Below are 25,607 nucleotides of genomic sequence, written 5' to 3' on the forward strand. Positions count from 1 at the left end.
TCAATTCATGCTTAATGTTAGTTATTCTAATTGGGTTTTCCATGTATCTCATTGTGGGTTTAGTTTGCATTTCCACGATAATTCATGAGGTGAGCATTTTTAATACGCTTGTAGGTTTTTTGTATATCAACTTTTTGTCCATTTCTTGTCAAGTTCTTTCCCTCATATTTTCAATTGGGTTATCTGTCATTTTCTAATTGATTTACAAAAATCCTTACAGATGTCTCATCCCCTGTCTGCAAACCATTTGTGGTCCAGGTGCATAAAGTCCAATCTTTCAACCTTAGAAAAATCAGCTAAAAGATTAAAAATGATTAAATGTTTAAACTACAACCCCCCTTTTTTTGGATAACAACAGATCTGCAAAACAACATGCTTGTAAACTGAGAACTTTTGCTGTTGCATTTGCCTACTTAGAACCACGTTGAGCTGCACTTGATTTCATTCAGAAATACCTGTTGTTGGCTCAATGGAGAAATACGGTTGGCCACTGATGACACTGTACAGGAGGCGAGCGTTATTGTTCGAAGAAGGGTCATCAGCGTCACTTGCTGTCACCTGGAAGACGAATGTTCCTGAAGAGAAAGCAAACAGTTACAAGAAATGAAGACTCTGGTCTTATTTGAACAATCAGTTCGATCCTGTAGCTCCTTCCTTCTTTAGCAAGGACAGTGATGAAAAACAATAAGAGACTAGTCCACCTCCTGGTTCCGAATTTCAAAACTATGTATAACGTCTATACAGACAAGAGAATATAACCTCGCACAAAATGGCTCTAATTCCCACACACAGTGTAGAGTTTTGAACATGATTAAATGTAACCGTTGAACAATCCATCACAATGTGTAATTCAGAATTTTCAAAGGTGTGTTATTAGCAGAGAAATCAGAAAATATTGGAAATACCTTCCTTCAAAAATCATGTTGTGATCAGCACCTCAAAAAAACTGGAGAATGTTGATGGAATATTAATAAAGATTATTCACATGAGCTTCAAATAGTATCAAGTTGAGGACGGGCATAACTATTTTGCCTGCTTAATTCCCTTCTATAAACTCTCTACTTGTGTAAATAATTGTTTTTTTAATTTGAAGCAAAATCTACCAGATATTGATAAGCATGGTCATTAAAATCCAGTCACAATCAATAGAAGTATAAAAAATAAGCACTTGTACATTTAAAAATAATGCAAAAATTAAATTTCTTTAAAAGTATTAAGCTTTTTAATTATCACTGTGGAATCTAGCATTCTGTGTCTTCTTGAAAATTTGCATTTATTGATACATGGTTTTCTGTCAGTAAGAATGGTAACACAAATAGGAAGTCAAGAAGCCTATGTGATTTTTTTACAGCTAGCATCATGGTTTTTTTTTCACTACAATCAAATTTTATTAACTAAGAGACTCTAATAGAAAGCCCATCTATTCTTCAGTAATAAAATTGTTGAAACTTTACCCTGTCCCTTAATTTTATGTAATGTTTGCTATTTAAACTTAGTATTTTCATTAGTTATTTAACACTTGTTTTATACTGTGCAACTACTCAAAATGTAGACACTTTCACTTCAAGTGTTCTAACAACATATTCCTGCCATTTGTGACAATGTGTGAGAGCACTGAGGTAAGTAAGAGAAGTGAGAGAGAGAAAGACAAATGCTACATATACCATGTGTGGAATCTAAAGGAGATGAACCCATAAAAACAGAGGGTAGACTGCTGGTTACCAGGGGCTGGGGGTGGGGGGGGATTGGGGAGACATTGATCAAAAGGCACAAACTTGCACTTAAAAGATAAATTCTGGAGAACTAATGCACAACATATTGATTGTCGTCAAATATATTATAAACTTCAAAGTTGCTGAGACACTGCATCCCAAAGGCCTCACTACAAAAAGAAATGATAATTATGTGGTGTGATGGAGATGCTAGCGAATGCTACAGTGGTAATCAGGTCACAACATATAAATGTATCAAATCCACACATCATACACCTTGAACTTTCTCAATGTAATATTAAAATTACATCTTAAGTAATTAATTAATTCTTGCAGTGATTGTGAAGTAATTTCAACAAAAGCCTTCTTAGGAACCATCAATTCAATCAACTGTATTGGGCAAGTTGTTCTTTTAACTACTCTTCTGTGGACTCACCCATTTACTCCCCCCCCTCCGTTTCCCATTTCATTCCTTTCCAGAGGGGTTTTCCACCCCCAGGTTCTAGAAGGAGACTACCTGTCCATAGCTTCAGGAATAACAGTCAAAATCATGGTATGGTTAGTTGGTGGCCAAAAGAAATTCTCAGTATTAAAGCTTTAGGCTTCCTAACACACTATTATTTTTCACACCCCATGGGAGAAGCTACAAGTAAAAAGTAGATACCGACCAATTTCATTCTAGCTTATTGGAACGCACACTAATAATATTATTTAAAGAAATTAAACATCAGGTAAACATTGGGTGGTAAACACACGATGCAATACACAGATGATGTGTCATAGAATTGTACATGTGAAACCTGTACAATTTTATTAACCAATGTCCCCCCAATAAATTTAATTAAAAATTGTGAAGTAAAAATAAATTAAAAATCAGGGACAAACGTTTCCAGGATTGTGTGCAAGGGAAAGCGACAAACATTTCCAGGATTGTGTGCAAGGGAAAGCGACAATACCCCAGAATAGATATGTGTATATTAAATTTTCTCACCCTGAACTCCTACTATTCCATCTTAAGACGGCATCCTGTAATTAGAATTGGGTATTTGATGGCAACTCTTAAAAGTTTAAGTTGTCTAGATCCTTGAAATCGAAAGGAATGCAAACCAGAAGGGCAAATAGCCTCCTCTTGGGGGCGGAGGGTAGACTGGCCAGTGTGCCTTTCTGAGTGGGGTCCGCTTAGCTTGATCCGACATATCGTTTGTAAGTGCAAACAATTGCATTTGCTGCCTAAAGCTTTTCTTAAATCATTTTTTATCTATTCTTTTTAGTGGACAAAAGTTTAACTACAAAAAGTTGCTCTCTAGAATCACACAAATATTCACTAGAATAATCCTGGGCTGTGTTATCATATCGATAGCTGATATTGTCTGCCAATATTACCCTTGAGAAACTTTTTCAAAAATGCAAGTTTAAAATGAGTTTTACCTTTCTAGCTAGTTTCTGAATCTTTAGAGCTATTGTTTTTGGAAAAGGACTTTATGGAAATAAATTTAAGATGGCATTTGACTTCGCCTATTTTATCCGGCACACTCTACTGCAAAAACGTATTGTTATGTAGGTCACACAAGATGTAAACTTGTACCAAGCGCCTGGGAGAAAAATCATAGTTTAGTTCTCTCAGAATCTTCATTTGCTGACATACTTTTTCATTTGTTCCTACACAGATAGAAAATGATAGTGATGGTATGTTAATATAAAGTACTTATTATATATGAGGAATTACATATAAATTGTGCTTTCTGTGATAATGTTGATATGTGCTAAAACTTATAAAACTACATAACACTTTTTAATATTACAAGCAGCACTGGCAGCATCAATTATATTCCCAATGGTTTAGGCCTATTTATCCATCAAGAGCGAAACCTAATGTAAGAACAGAGTAACTCTGTCAATGTTGATTTATATGGATTTTAGTATAAACCAGAAGCATTAGAGGCCTGAATGATTCTCACCCAAATGTTGTTTAATGTTAGTAACAAAATCGTGTTAGATGGGGATGTCTCATATTTCACACAGAACGCTTCATCTTCTGGTGATTATGGGAGGCATCCAAACATAAAAATGGGAAAGAGTAATAAATTTTTATATGCAGACTAGTTTCTATATCATGTAAGCAAGAGAAGTTAGCAACCTGTGGCAAGAACGCTATGTATGTAAAGTTTGCATTGATTACAGAGAACCAAATAAACAGCACACCATGGCTTAATCTAGTGCTTAAATGCCAACTTTTGAACTGCAGGTTTCAAAATGACTCATTTGTTTTTGTATGCAATGTTTTTGTTGTGAATTCAGTGGTAACAATATTAACAGGCTTTTCTTAGAGTAAAGATATAAATTGCCTAACAGGAAAGGTATTTTTACTCGCATCTTTAGTACGAGTATACTTTGATTAATCTGGAACAAATTTATTGAGAGGATATCGACTTTTAGAATGGTCAAATCCGAAGTAACACAAATTAAACATTACTATTTTGATGTATAGTCTGAATCTGTGATTTTTGGTAACAACAAGAAGAGATATGATATTAGATAATCTAGTAAAAATATAATTTTCAGAAATCAAATCCATGGTGGAAATAGTGGTTTAATCCTTGCATCTGCTCACTCCTTCACGCCGAGAACTCATTTTATTATTAAGAATTATTAGTTATTTACAAGTATTGATTGGCCCATCCTTACTGCATTTATACTTCAAATGCAATTACTTTACAACCTAGAAACTCTAAATGAAACTCAAGAAAGAGATGGCATTTCCCCCTTGTCCAAACATTCATTCATTTAATCATCCCAAACTCAGGTATTATATGACTCTTGTCCTATTACATCTTGTATTTTTGAATGGAAGAAATATAATATTTGCAAATCCAGGATGACAAATGAGAAAGCAGAATGTTTTATCTTAATTCCACTAGGTAGTTCTAGTTTAAAAGTACCGCATTTCAAATGTAAACGTAATCAGTTACAAGCCCATCACTACTAGTAAATATATATTACTTGTAATAAATATTACTTGTTAAATAAGCAATAAGTGGTTTATAGTTTTCTTGGTTTTTAGATTCCTTTTAGTAGTCCACCAAATTCTAAGTTCAAAGTACAGGCTCAAATATAATAATTAGTAAAACCCAAATATATTTAAGAAAGACAAGAGAGAATAAAAAGTTTTCACTGGTTGCTTTGTAAGAAATACAATAGGTGTGCAGGGAGTTTGGAAGCAAGATGAACATTCTAGAACCTGCTAAATGACCATGGATATGGAAAGAAGATGAAGAATTAAAGATGTATTCAAGTCAAATAAAGTCCACACTATCCATTAATTAAATATCGAGACTGAGGGAAACAGCAAAATCACCTATAATCTTATTAACTGGTTCCTTCAGAGCACAGTTAATGGCTGCGAGGCTGTTCCCGAGGGAGCGCATCTACCAACGGTGGCCAGCGCCGCACAGACGTTCCGCTCTGTCCGCAGCGGGCAGGGCCCTGCCACCCGCCGGCCCCTCCACCCGGGACAGGGCGCCCAGTGCTCAGTGCTCTTGGGTGACTCCATCCAAAGCCCGAGCCCTGGCACCGCCACAGGCTGTATGAAAATCCCACAGATGGGCTAGGGTGACATGTACTAGAGCCTCTCGGGGCAGCGGTAAGTAGCCGAATATCCAAACACCGTACAGGCCAAACCCATGCCCTGTGAGCGCCCTGGCATCAGCCAGGCGCCGCCTTGGTGCCCGAGGCAAGTGCTCACTGTACACGCCGGAGCCCCATCCAGGGCTCCCTCTCCAGCTCTGCAAAATGCCTCTCTGTGCCTCCTCTCCTCTCTCGAAAGTTCCACCCCTCTGCTCTCAATCCCTGCCCCGCCTCATGCACCACTGATAACACAGAAACCATCACTTACTATCTGGTTGGTTACCGATCAATGTGTGAACCTACCTGCACCGTCCCTCTGTTATTGCCCTAGATTTCATCGCTCTTTCTCTTCTCAAGAATAGTTTTCCAGCAGTCATATCCCTCTTATTTTGCTTCAAAAATACTCTCGTATCATCTCCTATAGTATATAACTATGCTATTAAATGCCCCATCATAATACATGACTAAACTACGCTTTTTAAAAATCCCTTTACCTCCATATCCCTCTATCTCCTGCCTCCCATCTGTTTTCTCCCCGCAGCACAGCACTGTTAAAGTTGCTAAAGTAACTGTCACCTCCTTTCCTCCTTCCATTCATGCAATAGAATAATTTCCAACACACTGCAGTGACACTTAACATGCTTGTCCAAGGAAGTACAAATGTAGAGTTTTCAAATAATTCCAAAGCATATGCTCAAAACCTCAAATCTGTTTTCATTGCCCATCTATGTCTGATGTCAGTTGATATGTAATACCTTCTGGAGACATCTCAGGAACAGCAGCCTCGTAAGGTTCATGTAGGAATGTCGGTGCATTGTCATTGATGTCCATAACTCTGACGACAAACTCGGACTCAGGTTCCACGGGCTTTCCAGTAGTGATGTCTATTACTTGGGCTTTTAGAAAGTAGCAGGCCTGTTTCTCTCTATCAAGCTTCTGAGTCACATATAAGACACCTGTTGTTGCATTGACAAAAAAAATACTTCCAGCTCCGTCTCCCGAGATCGAGTACTTCAAAGACTTGGACCCATTGTGTAAATCAGATCTCAGCTGCAAGTGCAAAGAGCGATCGTTTAGCTTCCAGACATGTCAAAATGGACAAGTCAGTCATAATGGTTTTATTTTCTTGTCTGTTTATTATTCCTAAGTTAATAATTCCATACAACTCCCATATGATATATGTTATAATATTATTTTTTAGAATAATTTTAATTAAATTTATTGGGGTGGCAGTGGTTAATATGAACATATAGGTTTCAGGTGTGGGTTTCTCTGTTACAAGGTCTGTACATTGCACTGTGTGCCCACCACCCAAAGTCATATCTTCTCCTGTCACTATATATTAGGACCTTTTACCCCCCACACATTAAATCCTATCTCCAGGCATATTCTACTCAATTCTCAAATATACCTGTTCTTCTTGTGCTCCTATTCTATTTATTTTTTAAAAACAAAGTAAATCTGTTTATCACTCATAGTTTTAATGTCATTTTGAATTTTAGATATAAAAAACAAGGGTTATTATGATATAGGTAACATCTGTTTTATGTTTTTTCATATCTAAATTATTTTTACATAAGCTCCTAATTATTGTGAATCTATGGTTTTCTTGTTTTATTACTTATGAATATGCTTATCTTCAAAGTAAGAGCTTCTCTGAAATTTTACAAAGTGAACTAAGAAACACAATCTTAAATTTATAACTTTCTGATAGCTCAAGGTACAATGTATTTATTCTGGACTAACTAATAAACTTGTCTGAGTGATTGGGGATAATATCTGAAGATATCTAAAACAACTAATTTTAGTAATTTTAATAATGTGTTGAGTATCCCTGTCATGCAATAAAAGAACCAAATTGGTACTTCTAATAAAAAGGTAATGAAAAGTTCTAGCTCTTTTCATTTAACAATTTATTATCAGAAAACAAATGTCCTCTTAAATAAATATATCAGATCGAAGCAAAGCATGTCCCATGGTTTTCAAATATCATTTTGATATAGTTTGAAAATTTGATTAAATATTGGAATGAAAATAAGTCAAATTTAGTAATGAATGCATGCATTTCAAGTGCATTTATACATAATTTTCATAGATCGGTGAGCTTGATCTTTCTAAGGACCCAGATTTAAGTAAAAAAAAATTTATTTAAAATTTTTTTAATCTGCCTCTTAATGTCACAAGATGCATCAGTTAAACACATTTCAATTTCATGGATTCTAGTATTATAAAATCCCTCTATTCCCATTCAAAAACCATTTTCTCAATGAGGCAGTTATTATCAATTTGGCAAATCAACATGACTTTAAATTTTTACTTAATTTTGTTTTCCAAACTTAATCGCTTTTAACAAATAGATCGAAAAGAAAGTTACGTTGGACATACCAGCTACATTTTATTTTTACCAGCTATTTAGTTACAAGCACCTAAACGTTCATCATTAGACTCTTTTAAACTAGTTATCTGTATGTTATTTAAGCCTAATGAGGTTGTTTAGAGGGAAAACTCCATATTTTCATAACTATGTTTACAGAATGCAAAAATAGGCAAAACCAATTGCCATGTGAAAGGGGGGAAAAAAGGAAATTTGTGTAGGGAGCAGAGGAACAAAAACTAGAAAATGTGAGAGCCGGGGAGCAGTCCCTGCTCTGATTGCACCGCTGCATTTCCGTACAGAGCCTCACTCACTAAGTCACCAGCCCCTGTTGGCCTGTCACGCCTTTCAATGAATGGGGAGCGTGATGAGTCCCCGGTAAATGTAGCTGGAGAGGCTCGGTGAAGTAGTAGACACTTAACTACAGGCCTCACCTGTGGCCTCCTGCCTGCGATTTACCTGCGGTCACCTTAGAAAACAAAAAGGGGTGAGAACTGCTACTTGAGGGACACACATGCACGCGCAGTTTGACATCTCTGCCTGCGATCTCCCTGTAAGCCTTTGGTCGCATGTCCCACAGGCATTGAGAAGAGGGGACAGATGAGCTGGGACGGAATCTGGACAGCGGGCTACCCCCGCAGCCCCCCAAAAGGGCTGGAAGAGAGGGTGAATGGCATTGAGCGCTCCGCCCTTTGGGCCCAATTAAATTTCAGTGCCAGTCCATTAGCGGCCACACCGCCTTCCGTTCATTCAGCTAGAGAAGGAGCTTTACAGAGCAGGACATGATATTGCAATTACCTCTGTTTACAGAAAATCAAAGAATAATAAAAACCAAAAGCATAAATAGGAAATGGTCTTTCCCATTAAGGACATTCCCTTAAAATATATTCTTATAAGAAAGTGAAAATAATTACTTTGTGTTTCGACCTCACTAATCAAATGAAGCACGTAGGCCCTTGAAGCTACTCAACTGCAACAGGAACTGGTATTAACCTGCTCCATTAAAATGAACGAGGTATCTATCAGCACCTACTTAGCATGACAGAAAACCAGGCCAAACACCCCTGGTAACGTTATTGTCCTCGGTGCGGTTGCTTTGAACCATTACCAAAAACACCACCATCCAATTTCCAGGTGTGGGTAACGAGGCTGTGTTCTCACGGGGGAGACTCAAGGGAAACGGGGAGCCAGAGCTTTCCCTCCTCTGCAAGCTTTTGTGGGTACTTTAGGTGCTAACCAACCTGAAGCAATTACTTATGCTGGCTCTGGGAGTTTCCTAATGCTTTTACTGAGAAAATTTAGACTTCACCAAATACCCAAACTCTCCACTCAGTTCTTTAGATTTCTACAAGGTCATTTCCTGTAACATCTCAGAAAATCAGTACCCAGCCGAAGGGCTGCCTGGTCACGTTCAATTCCTCTTCCACAAAGAACGTGTTCCAGGCCCAGTAGCGCTTCTCTCTGCCGCGGGGCCCCTCGGGGGGCATGTCTCCCGTCTCACAGTCTCCTGTCGCTGTGATGCGAGGCCAGAGGACAGGAGTCCCCAACAGAAGGGGGAGAAATAAGCAACGGTTCATTCCGCTCTTTTGATGCCAGCTGCTTGACAGTCTTTAGAAGAAAGAGTTCCGTTGCAAAGGAAAATCTTAGGTTCCTCTATAATCTCTTTAAAATCCAAAGTATCTTTCACATTCCTAGAGAACAAGACACAAAACAAAATTGGCCATGTTAAAAATGTTTTCTCATATAATTGCTCAGGTAAGGATACACTCCCACATTCATAAAAATGGAACAAAAATACACATTTAATTTCTGTTTCAGTTAAACCAGTTAATTATATTCTGTATGCCCGCAATAGCTTGAACAGGAGAGTGGGACACTTCTGCTCAGGCACTGCCAGGCGTAAGCTGTGGTCAAATCAGCCTGAAGGTTGGACACTTGCTCTGGCATCTCCTTGATTGACAGCTGATATTCAGACTTTTTAAAAAAACGTATTGGGGTAACATTGGTCAATAGGATCATATGGTAGATTTCTATGGTACAAAATCTGCATCTGTGCCCACCACCCTAAGTCATATCTTCTCCCGTCACCATATATTAAGACCCCTTCTCCCCCCAACTCCCACCCCCTTCCCTCTGGCAACCATCACATGCTGTTTGTGTCCATGCGTTTCAGTTTATATCCCATGTACAAATGAAATCCTGTGGGTTCTTAGCTTTTTCTGACGGCTTATTTCACTTCGCATAATATTCTCGGGGTCCGCCCATGTTGTTGCAAATGGCAGCATTTCATCTTTCTAATGGCTGAGTAGTATCCGCCGTGTGCATGTCCCACATCTTCTCTACCCAGCCCTCAATCGCAGGACACGTGGGTTGTCTCCATGCTTTGGCCACTGTGACTAATGCTGCAGTGAACACAGGGGTGCATGTATCTTTGCAAATACATGTTTTCGAGTTTTTGGGTATATATCCAGGAGAAGGATAGCTGGGTCATATAGTAACTCTATTCTTAATTTTCTTTAGGAATTGCCAGACTGTTTTCCATAGTGGCTGTACCAGCCTACATTCCCCCCAGCAATGAATGAAGGTTCCCTTCTCTCCACAACATCTCCAACACTTGTTATTACTTGTATTGTCAGTAACAGCCATTCTTTTTTTTTTTTTTTAATCTTCACCTGAGTATATTTTTTCCATTACTTTTCAGAGAGAGTGGAAGGGAGAGAGAGAGAGAGAGAGAGAGAGGCATAGATGAGAGAGACACATGGATTGGTTACCTCCTGCACATGCTCCAACCAGGGCCAGGGATTGAACCTGCAACCAAGGTACATGCCCTTGGCAGGAGTTGGACCTGGGACCCTTCAGTCCTCAGGCCCACACTCTAACCACTGAGCCAAACTGGATAGGGCGATCTAACAGGTGTGAGGTGGTATCTCATTGTAGTTTTGATTTGCATTTCCCTAATTGCTAGTGAGGTTGAGCATCTTTTCATATATCTGTTGGCCATTTGTATGTCTTATTGGGAGAGGTTCCTGTCTGGGTCCTCTGCCCATTTTTTAGTTGAGTTTTTGTTTGGTGTTGAGTTTTATGAGTTCTTCATGTATTTTGGAAATTAAAACTTTGTCAGAACTGTTGTTTGCAAATATCATCTCCCATTTGGTCGGCTGCCTTTTTGTTAAGTTGTCAGTTTCTTTTGCTGTGCAGAAGCTTTTAAGTTTGATATAGTCCCATTCATTTATTTTTGCCTTTACCTCCCTTATTTTTGGGGTCAACTTCATAAAACGTTCTCTACAACTAAGGTCCATAGGTTTAGTACCTATCTTTTATTCTATGTAATTTATAGTTTCAGGTCTTATATTTAGCTCTTTGATCCATTTTGAATTAATGTTTGTACCTGGTGGAATTTGCAACCAAAATAATAAAATATCTAGGAATATATTTAATAAAGGACATGAACAACCTGTATACTAAAAACTACAAAACATTATTAAAAGAGATTTAAAAAGACACAACAAAATGGACAAACTTCCTGTGTTCATGGGTTGGAAGAATCAACATAGTTAAAATGGCCACATAACCCAAAGCAATATACAGACTTAATATAATCCCCAGCAAAATCTTAATGTCATTTTTTTTAAAGAAATAGAACAAAAAGCCTTCAGATTTTATGGAATCACAAAAGACCTCAAAAGCCAAAGCAATTTTCAGAAAAAAGAATGAAGCTGGAGGTATCACACTGCCTGATGTCAAATTATACTACAGAGCTACCATAATCAAAACAGCATGGTATTGGTAGAAAAACAGACACACAGATCAGTGGAACAGAATTGAGAGCCTAGATATAAAACCACATGTATATGGGCAGATAATTTTCTACCAAGGAGCCAGAAACAAACAATGGAGTAAATAAAGCCCCTTCAATAAATGGCGCTGGGAAAATTGGACAGCGACATGCAAAAGAATGAAACTAGAATTTTTTTAAACATGCTTAGTTTCATTTTATCTCAGTAAAAGCACTATCCCATTAAAGTAACAGGCCAGTGAGGGATACATGTAATATTTCTCCTCTATTTCAATAGAAATATGTTTTCTCATACAATTTTCCAAACATTTTATGTAGTATTAAATAAACAAAATGACAATTTACCTTAAAACCCCAGGGAGTTAATAATAACTTATACTGATTTTATAAAACACTCTGAGAACAGAAAGTGTGTGCAAGATATTTCCCACTTTATACTATTAAAGATAGGATATGGAATGTTTTTTATCTTAACAGAAAAATACTGCAGGTTTTAGAAAATAAACACAAAATTATAGTGCTGGGTAAAAACAGCTGAATTTTTTAATATGTAAGACAAAGATGAAAGGTATCTTCTAGTATATACATATTAAAACAAAACAAAAAAAACCTCAGACTATGGAGTTTTCCATTTAAAACTTTTCATTTACCTGAAACTCATTATACCAGCTCTCTCTGAAATAACATAATTCTCACCCTTCTATGTAATTGAAAAGCTTTCATTTTCCACAGCTACATAGCACCTCCCTCCATATAACCAAATTAGATTTGTTTGTTTGGGACTCGTGAAGAAAAACAATTTGTGACATCTGCAATGGAGTTTAATGTCATCAACAGCCACAAGAGCAAATGACATAGAGTTCCTATTTCTGTTAGGAGATTTCTAGATGATCTTGTTTTTTGGTCTTCGACTCCGTTAGGAAGAGTATTCATTCAAAAACACCCAATTAAGAAAGAACACATTGTCAAAAATGGGGATGGAGTTCCTCCCACGCAATGTATTTGTTATAAGTTTACTTAATGAAGGTCATGAAGAAATTCAGCGGAAGGGAAAATTAAAGATAAATTTCATCCTTAGATAGAATATTTGGGATTCAAGTAATCGCTGTTATTTAGAAATTGTTAAATATGTATATTTAAAAGCTAGTAAATAATGAAAACCTTTGGAACATGTAGTTTCCTTTATGAGAATATATTTTGCATAAGTTTGGAAAATTATCACTAACGGTCACATTAAGTACACTAATAATGTTGGGCAAATAACATTCTCATTAACTTTATATTAAGATATTTTCATACATCTAGAAATAGAGCAAATGGTACAATGAACACCTAGACACTATTATTTAGCTTCAGAATTATCAAGGCTGAACAATCTTATTTCATCTATGTATATACTCGCTTTCTGATATTAAAACCAACTTCAAATGTCATAGCATTTTAATTATTCATTACACAGAGACACGTACACACACAATCGGGCACAAATGCTGTTTATCTGGGTGCAATTATCCTTCTAAAAATCAAAATTAAATGTTAAAAAATGGGAATAAGTCTTTAATATAATCACATATTCAGTTAGTGTTCAAATTAAAATATTTACACATTTTTGATTTAGGGTTCAAGGATGTCCACACAATGCAGCTTGTTAATACTTTCCTTTAGTCTCATTTAGTCCATAGGTTTCATCAGTCTAAATTTAATTTTCCTTTTCACTTATGTGTTGGACAAACAAGGTCATTTATCCTGTAGAGTTTCCCACAATATGACTTAATATGTTTGTTTATTTCCTATAAATTAGTAGAGGCTTCATTAGATGCAATTTTAAATATTTGTCAAAAATACTCCTAGCTGATGCTCAGTACTTCCTTTTGTATGATGTCTGGAGACACAAAATACCTAGTTTTTACACATTTTGTTTTTGGTATTAAAGTTGTTCTTGTTTCAAGATTCATTAGTAGATTCATGTATCATCAGTTGGTTCATTTATTATGAACTTCCTAGTCACCATTTGTTTTAAAGTCTTACCAATTATTGATGATTATTGCTTAAATTGACTATTTCAGTGACCACATGGTGAAACACAACAGAGAAACAGAAACTTAAAAAGCACCAAAAGAAACTCCTACACAACTGAAAACATAATATCTGAAATGACAACAAAATTTACAGTATGGTTTTATCAAAAGATGGAACAGTACAGAAGATAATACATTGGCTTTGAAGATTGTTTAATAGAAATTATGCAAACTAAAGTACAGTAGCAAAAATAGTTTTAAAAATTAAAAAAAAAATAGTAACTGTGGAACAATCTCAAATTATGTAATCTCAAATTACATAATAAATATGTAATTTGAATCCTAAAAATAAGGGAGAGAGATATTGGATTAAAAAATAATGAGAATGGCCAATGGTTTCTCAGATTTGCAGAACACTATCACACCACAAAAGACTCTCAACAAACATGAAGCTAACAAATGAATGTTACTGTAAAAATTTTAAAAATAAAATGTAAAGAGAAAATAATAAACCCTCACCAGAAACAAGAAACAGTAAGATTATCCAATAAATGCTCATCAGAAATAAGGTAGGACTGATAGAATGGCATACAAAAAGTTCTGAGAGAAAAACTTTTAACCTATAATTATATAACCTTCAAAACAAAGATAATATAAAGCAAAGTAGAAAAATTAACAGCATCACTGAACTCTAAAAATATTAAGATAAAATCTTCAGAATTAAGGGCATGCGAATCTTTACAATGTAATAAAATAATATGAAAATATAAAATATATAGGTAAATATAAAGAGTTATTTTTGCATTTTATTAATATTTTTTAAATAAGTTCACTATTTAAGCATTAATAATGTATTGCAAAATAGCTAACATATGTGGGAGTAAAATTCACGATGATAACGGCACAGCCCACCATGTGGAAAATAAAACTCTCTGGGAGTCAACTTCTTACGGGTAAAGTGATGTAACAGTAGTTCAAGGAGACTGCTGTGCATGAAAATGAACTACTGATGCACACCATCACATCTCAAAATAATTATGCTGAGTGAAAGAAGCTTCATACAAAAATTCATATTCTATGTTTCCATTAATATATCCTTCCAGGAACTGTTAGCTCATCACAGAGAGAGAGATTAATAATTCAGAAAGAATGGAGGTGAGGGAGGAACCAGAAGAGGGGACCTTGGAGGTCCATGGCCACCTTCTTTATCCTGATTGAGATGATGGTCTCACAGAAGGGAAAATATGTTTAACCTATAAACTAACTGATCTTTTTTACTACTTTATACATCAAGAAACTTTCAAACTTGTCCACTGGGAGGCAATATATATCTAATTAATTGGAAAAACTATATAAAAAGAGTTCAAATTAATGCACTATGTAATACCAATTGAAGAAGTGTTTCAAAATTAGAAGATAATGCCCTACAAGAATATTGTCATAAATGGATTTGGTAAAATAAGTCCAGGTAAAGAAAAATGACATGCAAATTTTATCAAGAAAATTACAGAAGAGAAAGTGGTTTAACAGTTGAAGTTTAGAAATATCTGTCATGTCCCCCCTCTAAAACAATCTAAAGTATATATGTCAAGCAATAGTATTCATTAAATCTGGATGATTCTTCGACCATACATTGTATTTTCATACGATTGAAATATCTCACAATTAAATTTAAAATTAAAAGTCAAAATATAATTTTATCATCCTAAATCATAATAACACAGATGTGAGTACCCTTTCATTTGAACTTTTTTGTATAAACATGCAAGAGTGATGTAGTAGCAGTAATGATGTCTGAATGGTGAGATAATTTGGCGTTGTTTACACTCTTCTACATTCTAAATTTTCTATAATGGTCAGAAAATACAGCCTTCTATTTCAGGGCAAGAGGAAACATTTCAAATAATGGTCCGCTTGTGATTGAAGAGCGTTGACAGCTGTCAACATGCCAGACTGAGAAATACTCAGGGCTGAGTCCAGGCTGGTAGGGAAAAGTTCTATCAATTAGTATTCTGGAATGGTCCCTAGAGAAACCAGCAGTGACATCTTTGCCCTACATCTGCAATCCCAGTTATATTTTCCAATCAGGTGAATAGCTGGATAAAAACCTGCATATTATTTAAATATGGAAAAAGAAAATCATGCTAATACTGCCTCATATGCCTGTGTTTAGATTTCATCTAATTGCCAGAATCAAGGCATAATAATCTATAGTTATTAATTGAAACATAGAGTCCAGTATATTTCAAAATAGATACTGCATAATAAAATAGCATTGATATTAAAATACTATTACATAATAAAACAATTTTGCTAATATTTAAATAACAGCATTTCATAAGAATCAAATATTACGTCCAAGTAGAATCGTGTGATTTCAGTACTGAAAAATGTTATTTCATCGAGTGTATTGCATTCACATATGAAGGAATTGATACCTAGAAATGTTAAGGGATCTGCCCAGCACCAAAAAGCTACTTAACAGTGAAGGTAGGATGGGAAACCTAATCATAAGGGCACAAAGTGAATCACATATGCTGAGCTTGACTGAGTGGAAGAAAGAAAATTCATAGACATCTAACATCATGCATAACATCTCTCACTAGTAGTTCGCCTTTAAAAATTGAATAAAGATCTATAAATTGCATTATAATGTTTGGACAAGTCTTGAAACTAGACGTAAAAAACATTTTCTATTATCTCCGTTAAGACATCTCCTCCCCACTTATTCTAAAGACGTGTGAGGCTGATAAAAATGGAAAAATGACTTAGAATGATGGGTTTGGTGGCTGTGTGGGGAGGGTCAAAGCTGAAGGTGGGATAACGATAGAAGCCCAACGCTACCTGTGATCTCCTAAAAATCTAAGGAAACGTGGCAGCCTCGTGGAGTGACCCTCCCCCAAGGCCTTTAAACGGCTCCCTCGGAACTGCTAAGAGGAAACACGGAAAGAATGCGAGTGGACATAACCTGCAAGCGGAGCCAGAAGGGAGCAGCTTGCTGGGCCCCAAGCGGCCCTTGTCCATGTGCCAGCTCTTTCTCCACACACCTAGAATATCAAAGGTCCTTCTCCGCCCCAGTTGTGAGCTCTCATTACACACGTGGTGCATAGTCGCTGTCAAGAATAGAAGCTGAGAGCCACAGATAGAGCGACTGAAAGGAGAGGGTGCGTGTAAGCTCCCTCCTGGGCCTCCGCGGCGGCCGCGCCTTCTCCACTCGCTGTTCCTGCTGTGGCCTGAGCTAGGGGCCAGCAAGGGCCATTCCATTCCCTCCGGGCTGGCCGCAGGGAGCTGTTTCCAGGCATGAGGGGGGCTGTCGTCTAATGAGCACCACAGCGGGGTGCTGGGCACTGACAAGGTGGAGCTGAGCACGGAAAATACCCCAGGGTGAGAAGGGACAGCTTCCCGCTGATGAAACACACGCTGGCAACATCTCATTTTTTAAAAATCTGGTACCCCACCCTCCCCCTCACTCCCACAAGCTACAAAAACATGATTTCTCCTTATTTCCAGCCTAAATCTCTGCATGCCTCTACACAGAAGATCTGTCTAAAACTCCTTTTAGACCAGGTCCCTAATTCTACGCTGCTGACGCAGTTAATCTGTAGAGAGCTTACGTCTTCGCTGTTGAGCAATCTGATGTTAATTTAGCCATTACATGTCCATAGGCTATTTCCTACACTTATTTTCCTGTGTGCCTGCAGTCAAACCTGGAAAATGGTTTCTTCTCAGAAATCTCTTTTTCTCTTAATTTTCTCTTAAAAATAAGTAACAAGGACAAATAAAGCAATGCTTTATTTCTAATATCTAAAACATTATTCTAATGTGACTTTTATTATTTAAGGAGGGAAACCCACATCCATTTGTCTATATTTTCATTTGCACTGTATAATTTAAAAACACTGGAAATCCCATGGAAACCCCGAATCTTTTCATTTGGAGAGAATGCATGAAACTGGGCTCGCAGTCAACAAGGAAAGGAGAGAAATACAAACAAATTTCAAAGTTCACATTCACACAGTGCCATTCAGCCGCTCAACGTGGCACTGCACAGCCTCTTTATGACCTGGACTATGGCTGTAACACTTTGATAGGTGAAAAAAAGAAATTAAATACATATAAAATTACTCCAGTCAGTTAAGGAAAAGCATGTAGACAAATGCAGAGACGGTGTGGAAGATTATATCCTCATATGCACACAGAAATCATCTCTGAGGTGATGTTATAAGTGGGTAGAAATTCCCCTCATTGTATTTCTATGTTTGAATATTTATTTAGTTAATACATATATACAGCATTTTATAATAAATTATAAAACTATATTTTACATAAGTAAAAACTGTTAACACCACAGTGAAGATCAAGAGATCACTCTTTACTGACTCTGGGGTGGTTCTTCCAATGATGTGGAGGTGAAATGTTCGAAAGGCAGCTGGGTGAGCTGAAGAGTCCACCTGAGCAGCAAGGATGACGGAATGCCCAGGACAGTCCACCACCCACCAGCTGAAGGACTCTGGACAAACGGCCTGACCTCTGGGTTCCTCAGCTGTCTCATGGGAAAAGCGAGGATAATAATTGTGTTTATCCCATAGGGTTGCTCCCTTGATTAAATGAGTTGATGCACCCAGGAGACTGTTTGACACATACTAAGTGTTAATGTGCTTTAAACTAACTATAAAAATACCTACCTGTAGGTGAACGGTAAAGATCTGATCATTTCTTTACTTCTAAACTTGGAAATATTCAGCTGCTGTTATTTCCACAAACAATACACACACATATCAAACTTTATAAATGACTTTTGCAAAAATAGTGCAGGATACATTGTCCCTGATGTATGTGTTCTACATGTATTTTCAAATGATTTGAATGCCATTATGTTTTTCCCCCAAGCATGGCTAAATGACTATGACAAATAAAAATTGTCATGCTTGAAGCAACGTGTGATATTGCACGGACATATATAGGCTGAAAATGATCCCAGTGAGACTCAGAACAATTATGTTTTCAAAGAAGACTCATTATGACTTAACGGATGAAAATATTATAATCTAGGCACTTATACCATTTGTAACTGGATCTAATTAGGAATTGTCTTTTCTGTGACCTCTCCTTGGTTACATAAAGATAATTATTCCATCTGTGAAAACTTATAAAAATGTAATGTATTCTGGAAGGAAGGCTTGTGGAAAGCTGAACTAAGCTCGGCTACGCTAGCTTCTCGTAAAGAAAAGCAGATGGTAATTAATATAACTTCTCCATCTTTAGACAACCATTGAGTAGGCCTGACCAAAATAATATTCCAAAAGACTTTTACTTTGTGATGGTCAGGAAATTCCAAAGCTTAAAAAAAAGAAAGGAAAACTCTTAAAATGATGGATTCTAAAATGATCCTTAAACATAAGAGAAAACCTATCTTCGTCAGTTTAAAGAAGCATGTCTAAGCCCTTAGACTGGGGTTGAAGCGCGCAAAGGCAGTGTGAGCCGGGGATATGGCTCCTAGGGCCCTCGGTGGCAACGCTGCTACCGTGAAAGCAGTTAGAGGTTCTTTTTCCTTTCTCTCTTAATTTGAGGGATTATTTATAGAAGGGAAAAAATGAAGCCCTTAAAATGTCTGTTAACAATCCCATTTATTCCAGAAGCATCTTTATAGTACCTTATAGAGCAGTGGCATGGATGGTTGGCAGCTGGTCATAGACTGTATCTCGAAGTCTAATTTTTTTTTTTTTTTTTTTTATGTTACAGGCACTGCCTCAGTATTCATTTCAAAGAAGGTCCTCTGTATTGTGTGAATCTGTTGAAAGTCTTGTCCACTTAAACACAGAAGCAAGGATATTTTAATGAAAGAATGTTAGTTGTTTCAAATAAACTGTTAGGTGTCCCCGCTGAAATATCTTGGAGAATCTGTATTATCTATTGTCTCATTTCCCGTCTCAAAGTCTACCTTTATATCTAATTCCTATTTTTTTTTATTTTAATCATCAGTTGCAATACGATACTAGTTTTCAGCGACATAATCTGAGTCTTCTAACCTGTGCTTTCAAACACCTGCAACGCCTGGGCATTGAAATGGTTGTTCCGCTTCTCCCACCTACCACCCTGGATCCCTGATGGTTTGTCGCCTCCTGGGAGGGTGATGCTTCCCAGCACTCAGACTAACCGTGGTCCCCAGAAAGGGTAATATGAGTACGGAATAAATAAACACCATGGAAACAGAATTCACAAAACTGATGACCTGTTGGGTTTCAAGACAGACTGCTTGTGTCAAAGGGAGTGTCAAGGGTAGGTTTGGAAAGACTGAGTTAAGACACCTGCAAAAATCACAGGCAGAGTTTCTTAGCTGGCACCTGTTGATTCCAGACACAGAGAGAACTGTAACTGTTAACAAACTATCCTCCCTCCTGCCCCATTTCTCTAAGAAAAGTTTGGCTTTAATTCTGTAGGATTTCATAAACTATCCCTAGACTCTGGATAAATTAGTAAGCAGAAATAGATGTGAGTAAAAAAGGAACTAACATATTTCGGTCACTGTGGTAGACATACTATTGTCTACCAATATCCCTCAGACTATCGCCAGATTTACATGTCGAGTTTTGCAAATGAAATATAAATAAATGTAATGTCTACCAGTCAGAACTGAAGCAATAAAAGGCTTGTGAATAATTCTTTTGTCTTCTCTCTTCCTCATTTGGCAACAGGTGCTGTAGTTAGCAGATGATGGGGCCTCAGTCAAGGCTGGTCACTGAGCGAATGCGTGGAGCTGGGTGCTGCACCCCACTGACTCTCGTTAGATACTTGGGGTCTAAGCTTGCTGAGAATTCACTAGTTACTTGGCTGCATAGCCTAGTACCTTGATAAAATCATCACCAACTATATCCTGGCACCTTAATAGATACTTCATGTGTTCTCTTGTTAATCCCCCTTGTAATTCAATGAGATATTAATTATTAACCTCCTTTTAAAAAGAGAAGAGAGATCAAAGTGAGCATATATATAAACTACTGAGAGAAGGGAGTCCCAATGGCCAGCTATAGACGATAGGTGGAATAAAGGAAGACTTGTCAGAGGAGATGAAAATGCCTAACCAGAAATAATGCAAGAGGTGAACAGGGTCAGAGTTGGGCAGAACTATGATGTGCCCAGGAAATTAACTGCATATTAATTTCAAACAGCAGACCAGGTTAAACTATTTCTAAGGTAAGATATTAAGGCTACAAATCTACACAGCCTCTAGAATGCAGCAAATTCCTTCCTGGGTCTATGTCAAGTCTTGGGTACTTCGACCCAGTCCTGATTTCTCTAGGACACTTTCTCCTCAATATTAGGTACTAAGTTAATTCTTCTACCATTTCTTCACAATTTTTAAAGCGAATGCTTGAGTTACAGTTTTCCTTGTGATTTCACGATTTGTCTGGTGCATTCAGAGATAGATGCGTTTCTTGAGTATTTAATACCAGGATATTTTACACGCACGTCCACAGTAGGTGAAATGTTAAAATTAGTTTGGGGTTGTAAGGACAGGAAAGAGGCCTCTTTTTCTTCACTGTGGCATTCCACAATTTGTGAGAAGCACCTAGTAATTAAACCCCAAGATTGTTGTCTCCTCTGTTCAAACTGCTGACAAGATAAGCTACTCTCAAGGCTGCATTGTTGCATCCCCTCGCCCAGCTGCTTTCACGACTTGGGGGTAATTCACACCAAGGAGTCTCTACTTAACAGAAAGTTCTCTTCCCCCCCTCCCCTTCAAATAAGCCGCTTTGGAACTTTTCATAACTTTTGCTCTAAGTATGTCTTATAGGCTTGGGCAAAATATTGACAGGACACCTCCCTAGGACATCTGCCGGACTGCCTACCTGGAAAGCACACAAACTGTAACTTTTCAAGACAACCTCCCTGGTAGCTGCTCAACTTCAAGACAACCCAAGCCCCCCCTTCCTTGTCGCCTAGCGACGAACCTGCTTGAAAGAGCAGGCTGGCCTCTTTGTTTCTTGCCCTGTATTGATTAGCAGCCCTTGGCCCTTTCCACTCTTGGAAAGTAAAATGAACTTTCTCTCTGCATCTCTTCTTTCACAGCCTTCATCACAGGCCAACACCTAACAGGGGACTGCATTAGGAAATAAAACTTGAAAAAATGCTTCCTATGTTCAGAGTTATAATGAGCAACTTTTAAAATTAAAATTAAATAGATGTAAAGACATTGAATTAAGTGGAAAAGAGCCAATTTCAGATTTTTTTTTTTTCCTTGAGGTGCATAGTATATTTCTTTTCTTTCTTAGGTAACTAGTTGAGGTATTAATTTTGTTTTTATTTTGGAGTTGTACTGAGAGAGAGAAAGAGAGAGGAACATACATTTGACCTGACGGCATTCCCAGCAGAAAATGGCAAGCAGAAAATAATTTTTAGTTAGCTGTTTTCCCCATGTGATGTTAATTAACACTTAATAATAGCACTTAATAGTTGGAAATAACCAAGAAATACTAAGAGATACAAGAAATAACTAAGAAATAACCAAGAGATACATATAAATTTAAGGAAATAAAATTATCATGAATATAGTTAATCTGAGGTTAAAAATGGGTTTAAAAAGTAAGATAGGTAATCTTCTTTAAGTTTCTGATTCCTTTGCAATTGACATCAGGGAGAATAAACATGATTTTTTTAAGTGCTTAAATATAGAAACATTCAGTATAATCTTGATGAATGACTGAATTATTGAATACATAAATGTCTCTTTTATCTTAAAACTTTGAGTGATGTGGACTATGAGTCACCCCACTTTGTCAATGGGTAGGGAGAGTTAATGTATTCTGTAGAAAGGAATGAGGTCCTTACATGAAATAATTCCTCACCTATTTTTTTTTCTTTCTCATTCTGGCAACCCTAACATCACCTCTTTTCATTATATGTAGAATTCAGCTAATTAATATCTTACTAAGATATGTAATATTTAACTCACATCTATATACAGCTTGAACATGCTTTCCTTATTTCTTTATCCCCACAGCACAAAATTCAAAGATATCCTTATAATGCGATTTCACATAATCTCATACAAATTACACCTATGAGTTAAGAGCTGTGTGTTTTAAACATTAGTTAAAATTTATATATATAATTAAATTTATATGTAAGTGACTTTATCAAATATACATTTTATAGAATGATACAGCATTTTAACAAATAATTTGGCCTTAAAATTATCAAGTGAGTATATACATAAATTTGAAATGTATCCTTGGACAAATATATAGACATGCATATGTATATGCGTGTATGCCAACACCTATGCTTATTTATTATTAACCAATAAATTTGGAATCAAATCCTGATGTGCCTATAGAATTGGCACATTCTATAGACATTAGATAAAAGAGGGGAAACAAATAGGCAAAGGGAAAACAATGTCTTATGGAGCCTTTATGATGAAAGTGTTATTTAGAAGGAGGGTTAATATCCAACTAGAAGGTGATGTGATGGGTCTTTATTTGCCATCTAACACTATGGGAAAAGGGTTATATTTCGCTTTCCTAGTTTAAGAGCAATTTCAAGCACCATCAAGAAGTATTTGCTTAATGACAAACGTAACCACTAAAATTCAAACAAAAGATGCATCTACTTTTTTTCTCAGTTTTTTTTTTTAGTGTTCTGTTTAAGGGTTCATATTTGTCTCTAAATCTGGTAGCATCATCTCTTTATCAAAGGATGTCATAGGATCTCCACTAGAGATTTTTTAAGAATAAAATAGATGGCAGACTCTTGGAAACACTTTAGCTATAATTTAACTTTAAAGCAGAACAATGGTGGCTTTTTTCTGTCCTATGATTTATGTACAATGTGCTCGTTTTCATAGGAATGACATTTCTAAATTCCGTGCTTAGAGAAAATTACTTAGATTAATTTAAGCCATAACTGATGTGCCAAAATCATTTCCACTTTAATATACTATTCTACGAATTTACAGCCATCCTTTATCAGGTAAGTTCTTAGAATGAAGGCACAGGAAATGTGGGTGTACTAATCCCCTATGTTGATGAGTCACTGCCCTATAATAACATTTCACATTTTTATTTTATTGAGGCAACATTGGTTTAAACTTTAGAATATTATATCAGTTTCAGGTGCGCGGCATTGTAATTCACCATCTGGTATAGTGCAGCCTGCTCACCACCAAGAGTCTAGTTTCCATCGGTCACCAGGCAATTGTCCCCCTCCCCTTTTGACCTCTCTCCATCCCCTCCCCCCCTGACCACTCATCTGTTGCCCGCCTCTCTTGGTTTTGGTTTTGGTTTTGACTTGGTCCATCAAAGCAGGGGCTCTGGGAATTACGTTTTGCTTTAATATTAAGACATCCCTTGATGACTGTGAATGTCTTTTATCCAGCAATGAATGCAACAAATTTCTGAAAACAACATCTCTGCTTTACTAAGGCTAGAAGTGTTTTTAATGTGATACGAATTCCCTTGCTGGATCATATCGGAGTCTTCAGGAGGGCGTGCATCACTTCAGGAGGGAATTGACTGGTTCTATGCTGTGCAAAGGCAGGTTTTAGAGCATTTGCCGGATTCTCTCAAATGAGTGGGGATGGGAGCTGGTACAAACCCTCTAAAAGTATGGATTTTTTTTTGTTAAGTGTCAAACATCTTCCTGGTCACCTTGGTAAAAATAACTCATTTCTCAAATCTGTAAGCTGTCGGCAGCTTTGCCAGGGAGAAGGGTTCATATGGGGTTATGAAACTCTGTATCTGTTTATGTTTCATTGTCCATCTGATATTCAAAGAAAAAACACAGGTATTGGAAGATCGTGGATATGAAAGGAAATCATCATGAAAGTAAAATATAAAAATCCCACTTCCCCATATTCATCAGCACGGTTCTAAGACATGAGGTCAGTGGCAATAAAACCTAACCTCACCAAAGGTATGTGCAAAGAACCCTATGTCCCTTTAAACTTTGTAAAAGCACATGAATTCCTATTGCATTTCTGTCAATGACATGTTAAATACTACTCCGTAACACCTGAAATGTAACATACTGTTTAAGCAGTGCATGTTAAGAGAAAGAGTCACAAACGATTCATTATCAATCTGCGCTATAACAAATTCCTAAAAGAATAAAAGCAGTTCTTAAGATCATATAGGCCTGGCCTGGCGTGGCTCAGCAGTTGAGCGTTGGCCTGGGATCTAGGAGATCATGGTTTGACTCCCGGTCAGGGCACATGCTCGGGTTGTGGGATCGATCCCCAGTTGGAGGGGTGCAGGAGGCAACCGATCAATCACTCTCTCATCATTGATATTTCTCTCTTTCTCTCTCCCCCTCCCTTCCTCACTCTGAAATCAATAAAGATATATATATATTTTTTAAATGCATAGGATGTGTTTGTGCATCTCATTTTAAAGCATCTTCAATTTATGATAATTTACATAGTTGAATTAAAAAAAGTTTCCTGGAGATAAGTATTCTGGAAACATTCCAAAGGGGAAAACAAAACAAAACAACACAAAAATACAAGTAGATAACATGTGCTTCAAGACTTCTACAAATTGTGTGTGTGTCTGTGTGTGTGTGAGGGAGGGAGAGAGAGAGGGAGGGGGAGAGAAAGAGACAGAGAGAGAGAGAGAAAGAGACAGAGAGAGAGAGAAAGAGACAGAGAGAGATTAACTGTAAAGTATAAATATTTCATTAAAATACAAGTAAAGGACTTATTAAAACTGAAGCTGTAAAACGCAGGTATAATCTACATTAGCTAATACAGTCCAGTCATTTTTAAGACCTGGGAAAGTGGAAAACACATATAAAGAATCAGATGATTTCTAGATTTCATAAGCCGGTTATTTTTGAAAACCGAATGATTCTAGCATTTTCTGTTATGTTTATTTCTTTTAGGAAATAATGTCACTGGGTGAAAAACTTGGTTAGGAGAAATATTCACATTGCATTGAAATTGAAATAATTTAAAAATCTTTCTTACAATTTATTTTTAAATTATAGTCAACATACAATATTATATTAGTGAGTTACTATGATTTTATTGAACAGATTCTCTATACTTTATAATACATCCCAGTGACTTATTTCATAACTGGAAG

The 25,607-nt window shown here is 36.8% G+C and overlaps 1 protein-coding gene across 1 annotated transcript in view; it reads right to left on the reverse strand.

Annotated features, from left to right (window-relative positions):
- CDH19 (cadherin 19) overlaps positions 1 to 9,565 on the reverse strand; it is a 29,506-nt gene extending 19,941 nt beyond the window's left edge. The window contains exons 1-3 of the mRNA XM_016211920.2: positions 9,096 to 9,565; positions 6,092 to 6,386; positions 456 to 575 (exon numbers count right to left, since the gene is read on the reverse strand). Of these exons, the coding sequence (XP_016067406.2) occupies positions 456 to 575; positions 6,092 to 6,386; positions 9,096 to 9,287 (607 nt within the window). The 5' untranslated portion in view covers positions 9,288 to 9,565. The remainder of the gene's footprint in view (positions 1 to 455; positions 576 to 6,091; positions 6,387 to 9,095) is intronic.
- Between the last annotated feature and the right edge of the window lie 16,042 nt (positions 9,566 to 25,607).

The sequence above is a fragment of the Miniopterus natalensis genome, chromosome 7 (genome assembly GCF_054644295.1).
Source record: "Miniopterus natalensis isolate mMinNat1 chromosome 7, mMinNat1.hap1, whole genome shotgun sequence".
Lineage (NCBI taxonomy): Eukaryota > Metazoa > Chordata > Mammalia > Chiroptera > Miniopteridae > Miniopterus > Miniopterus natalensis.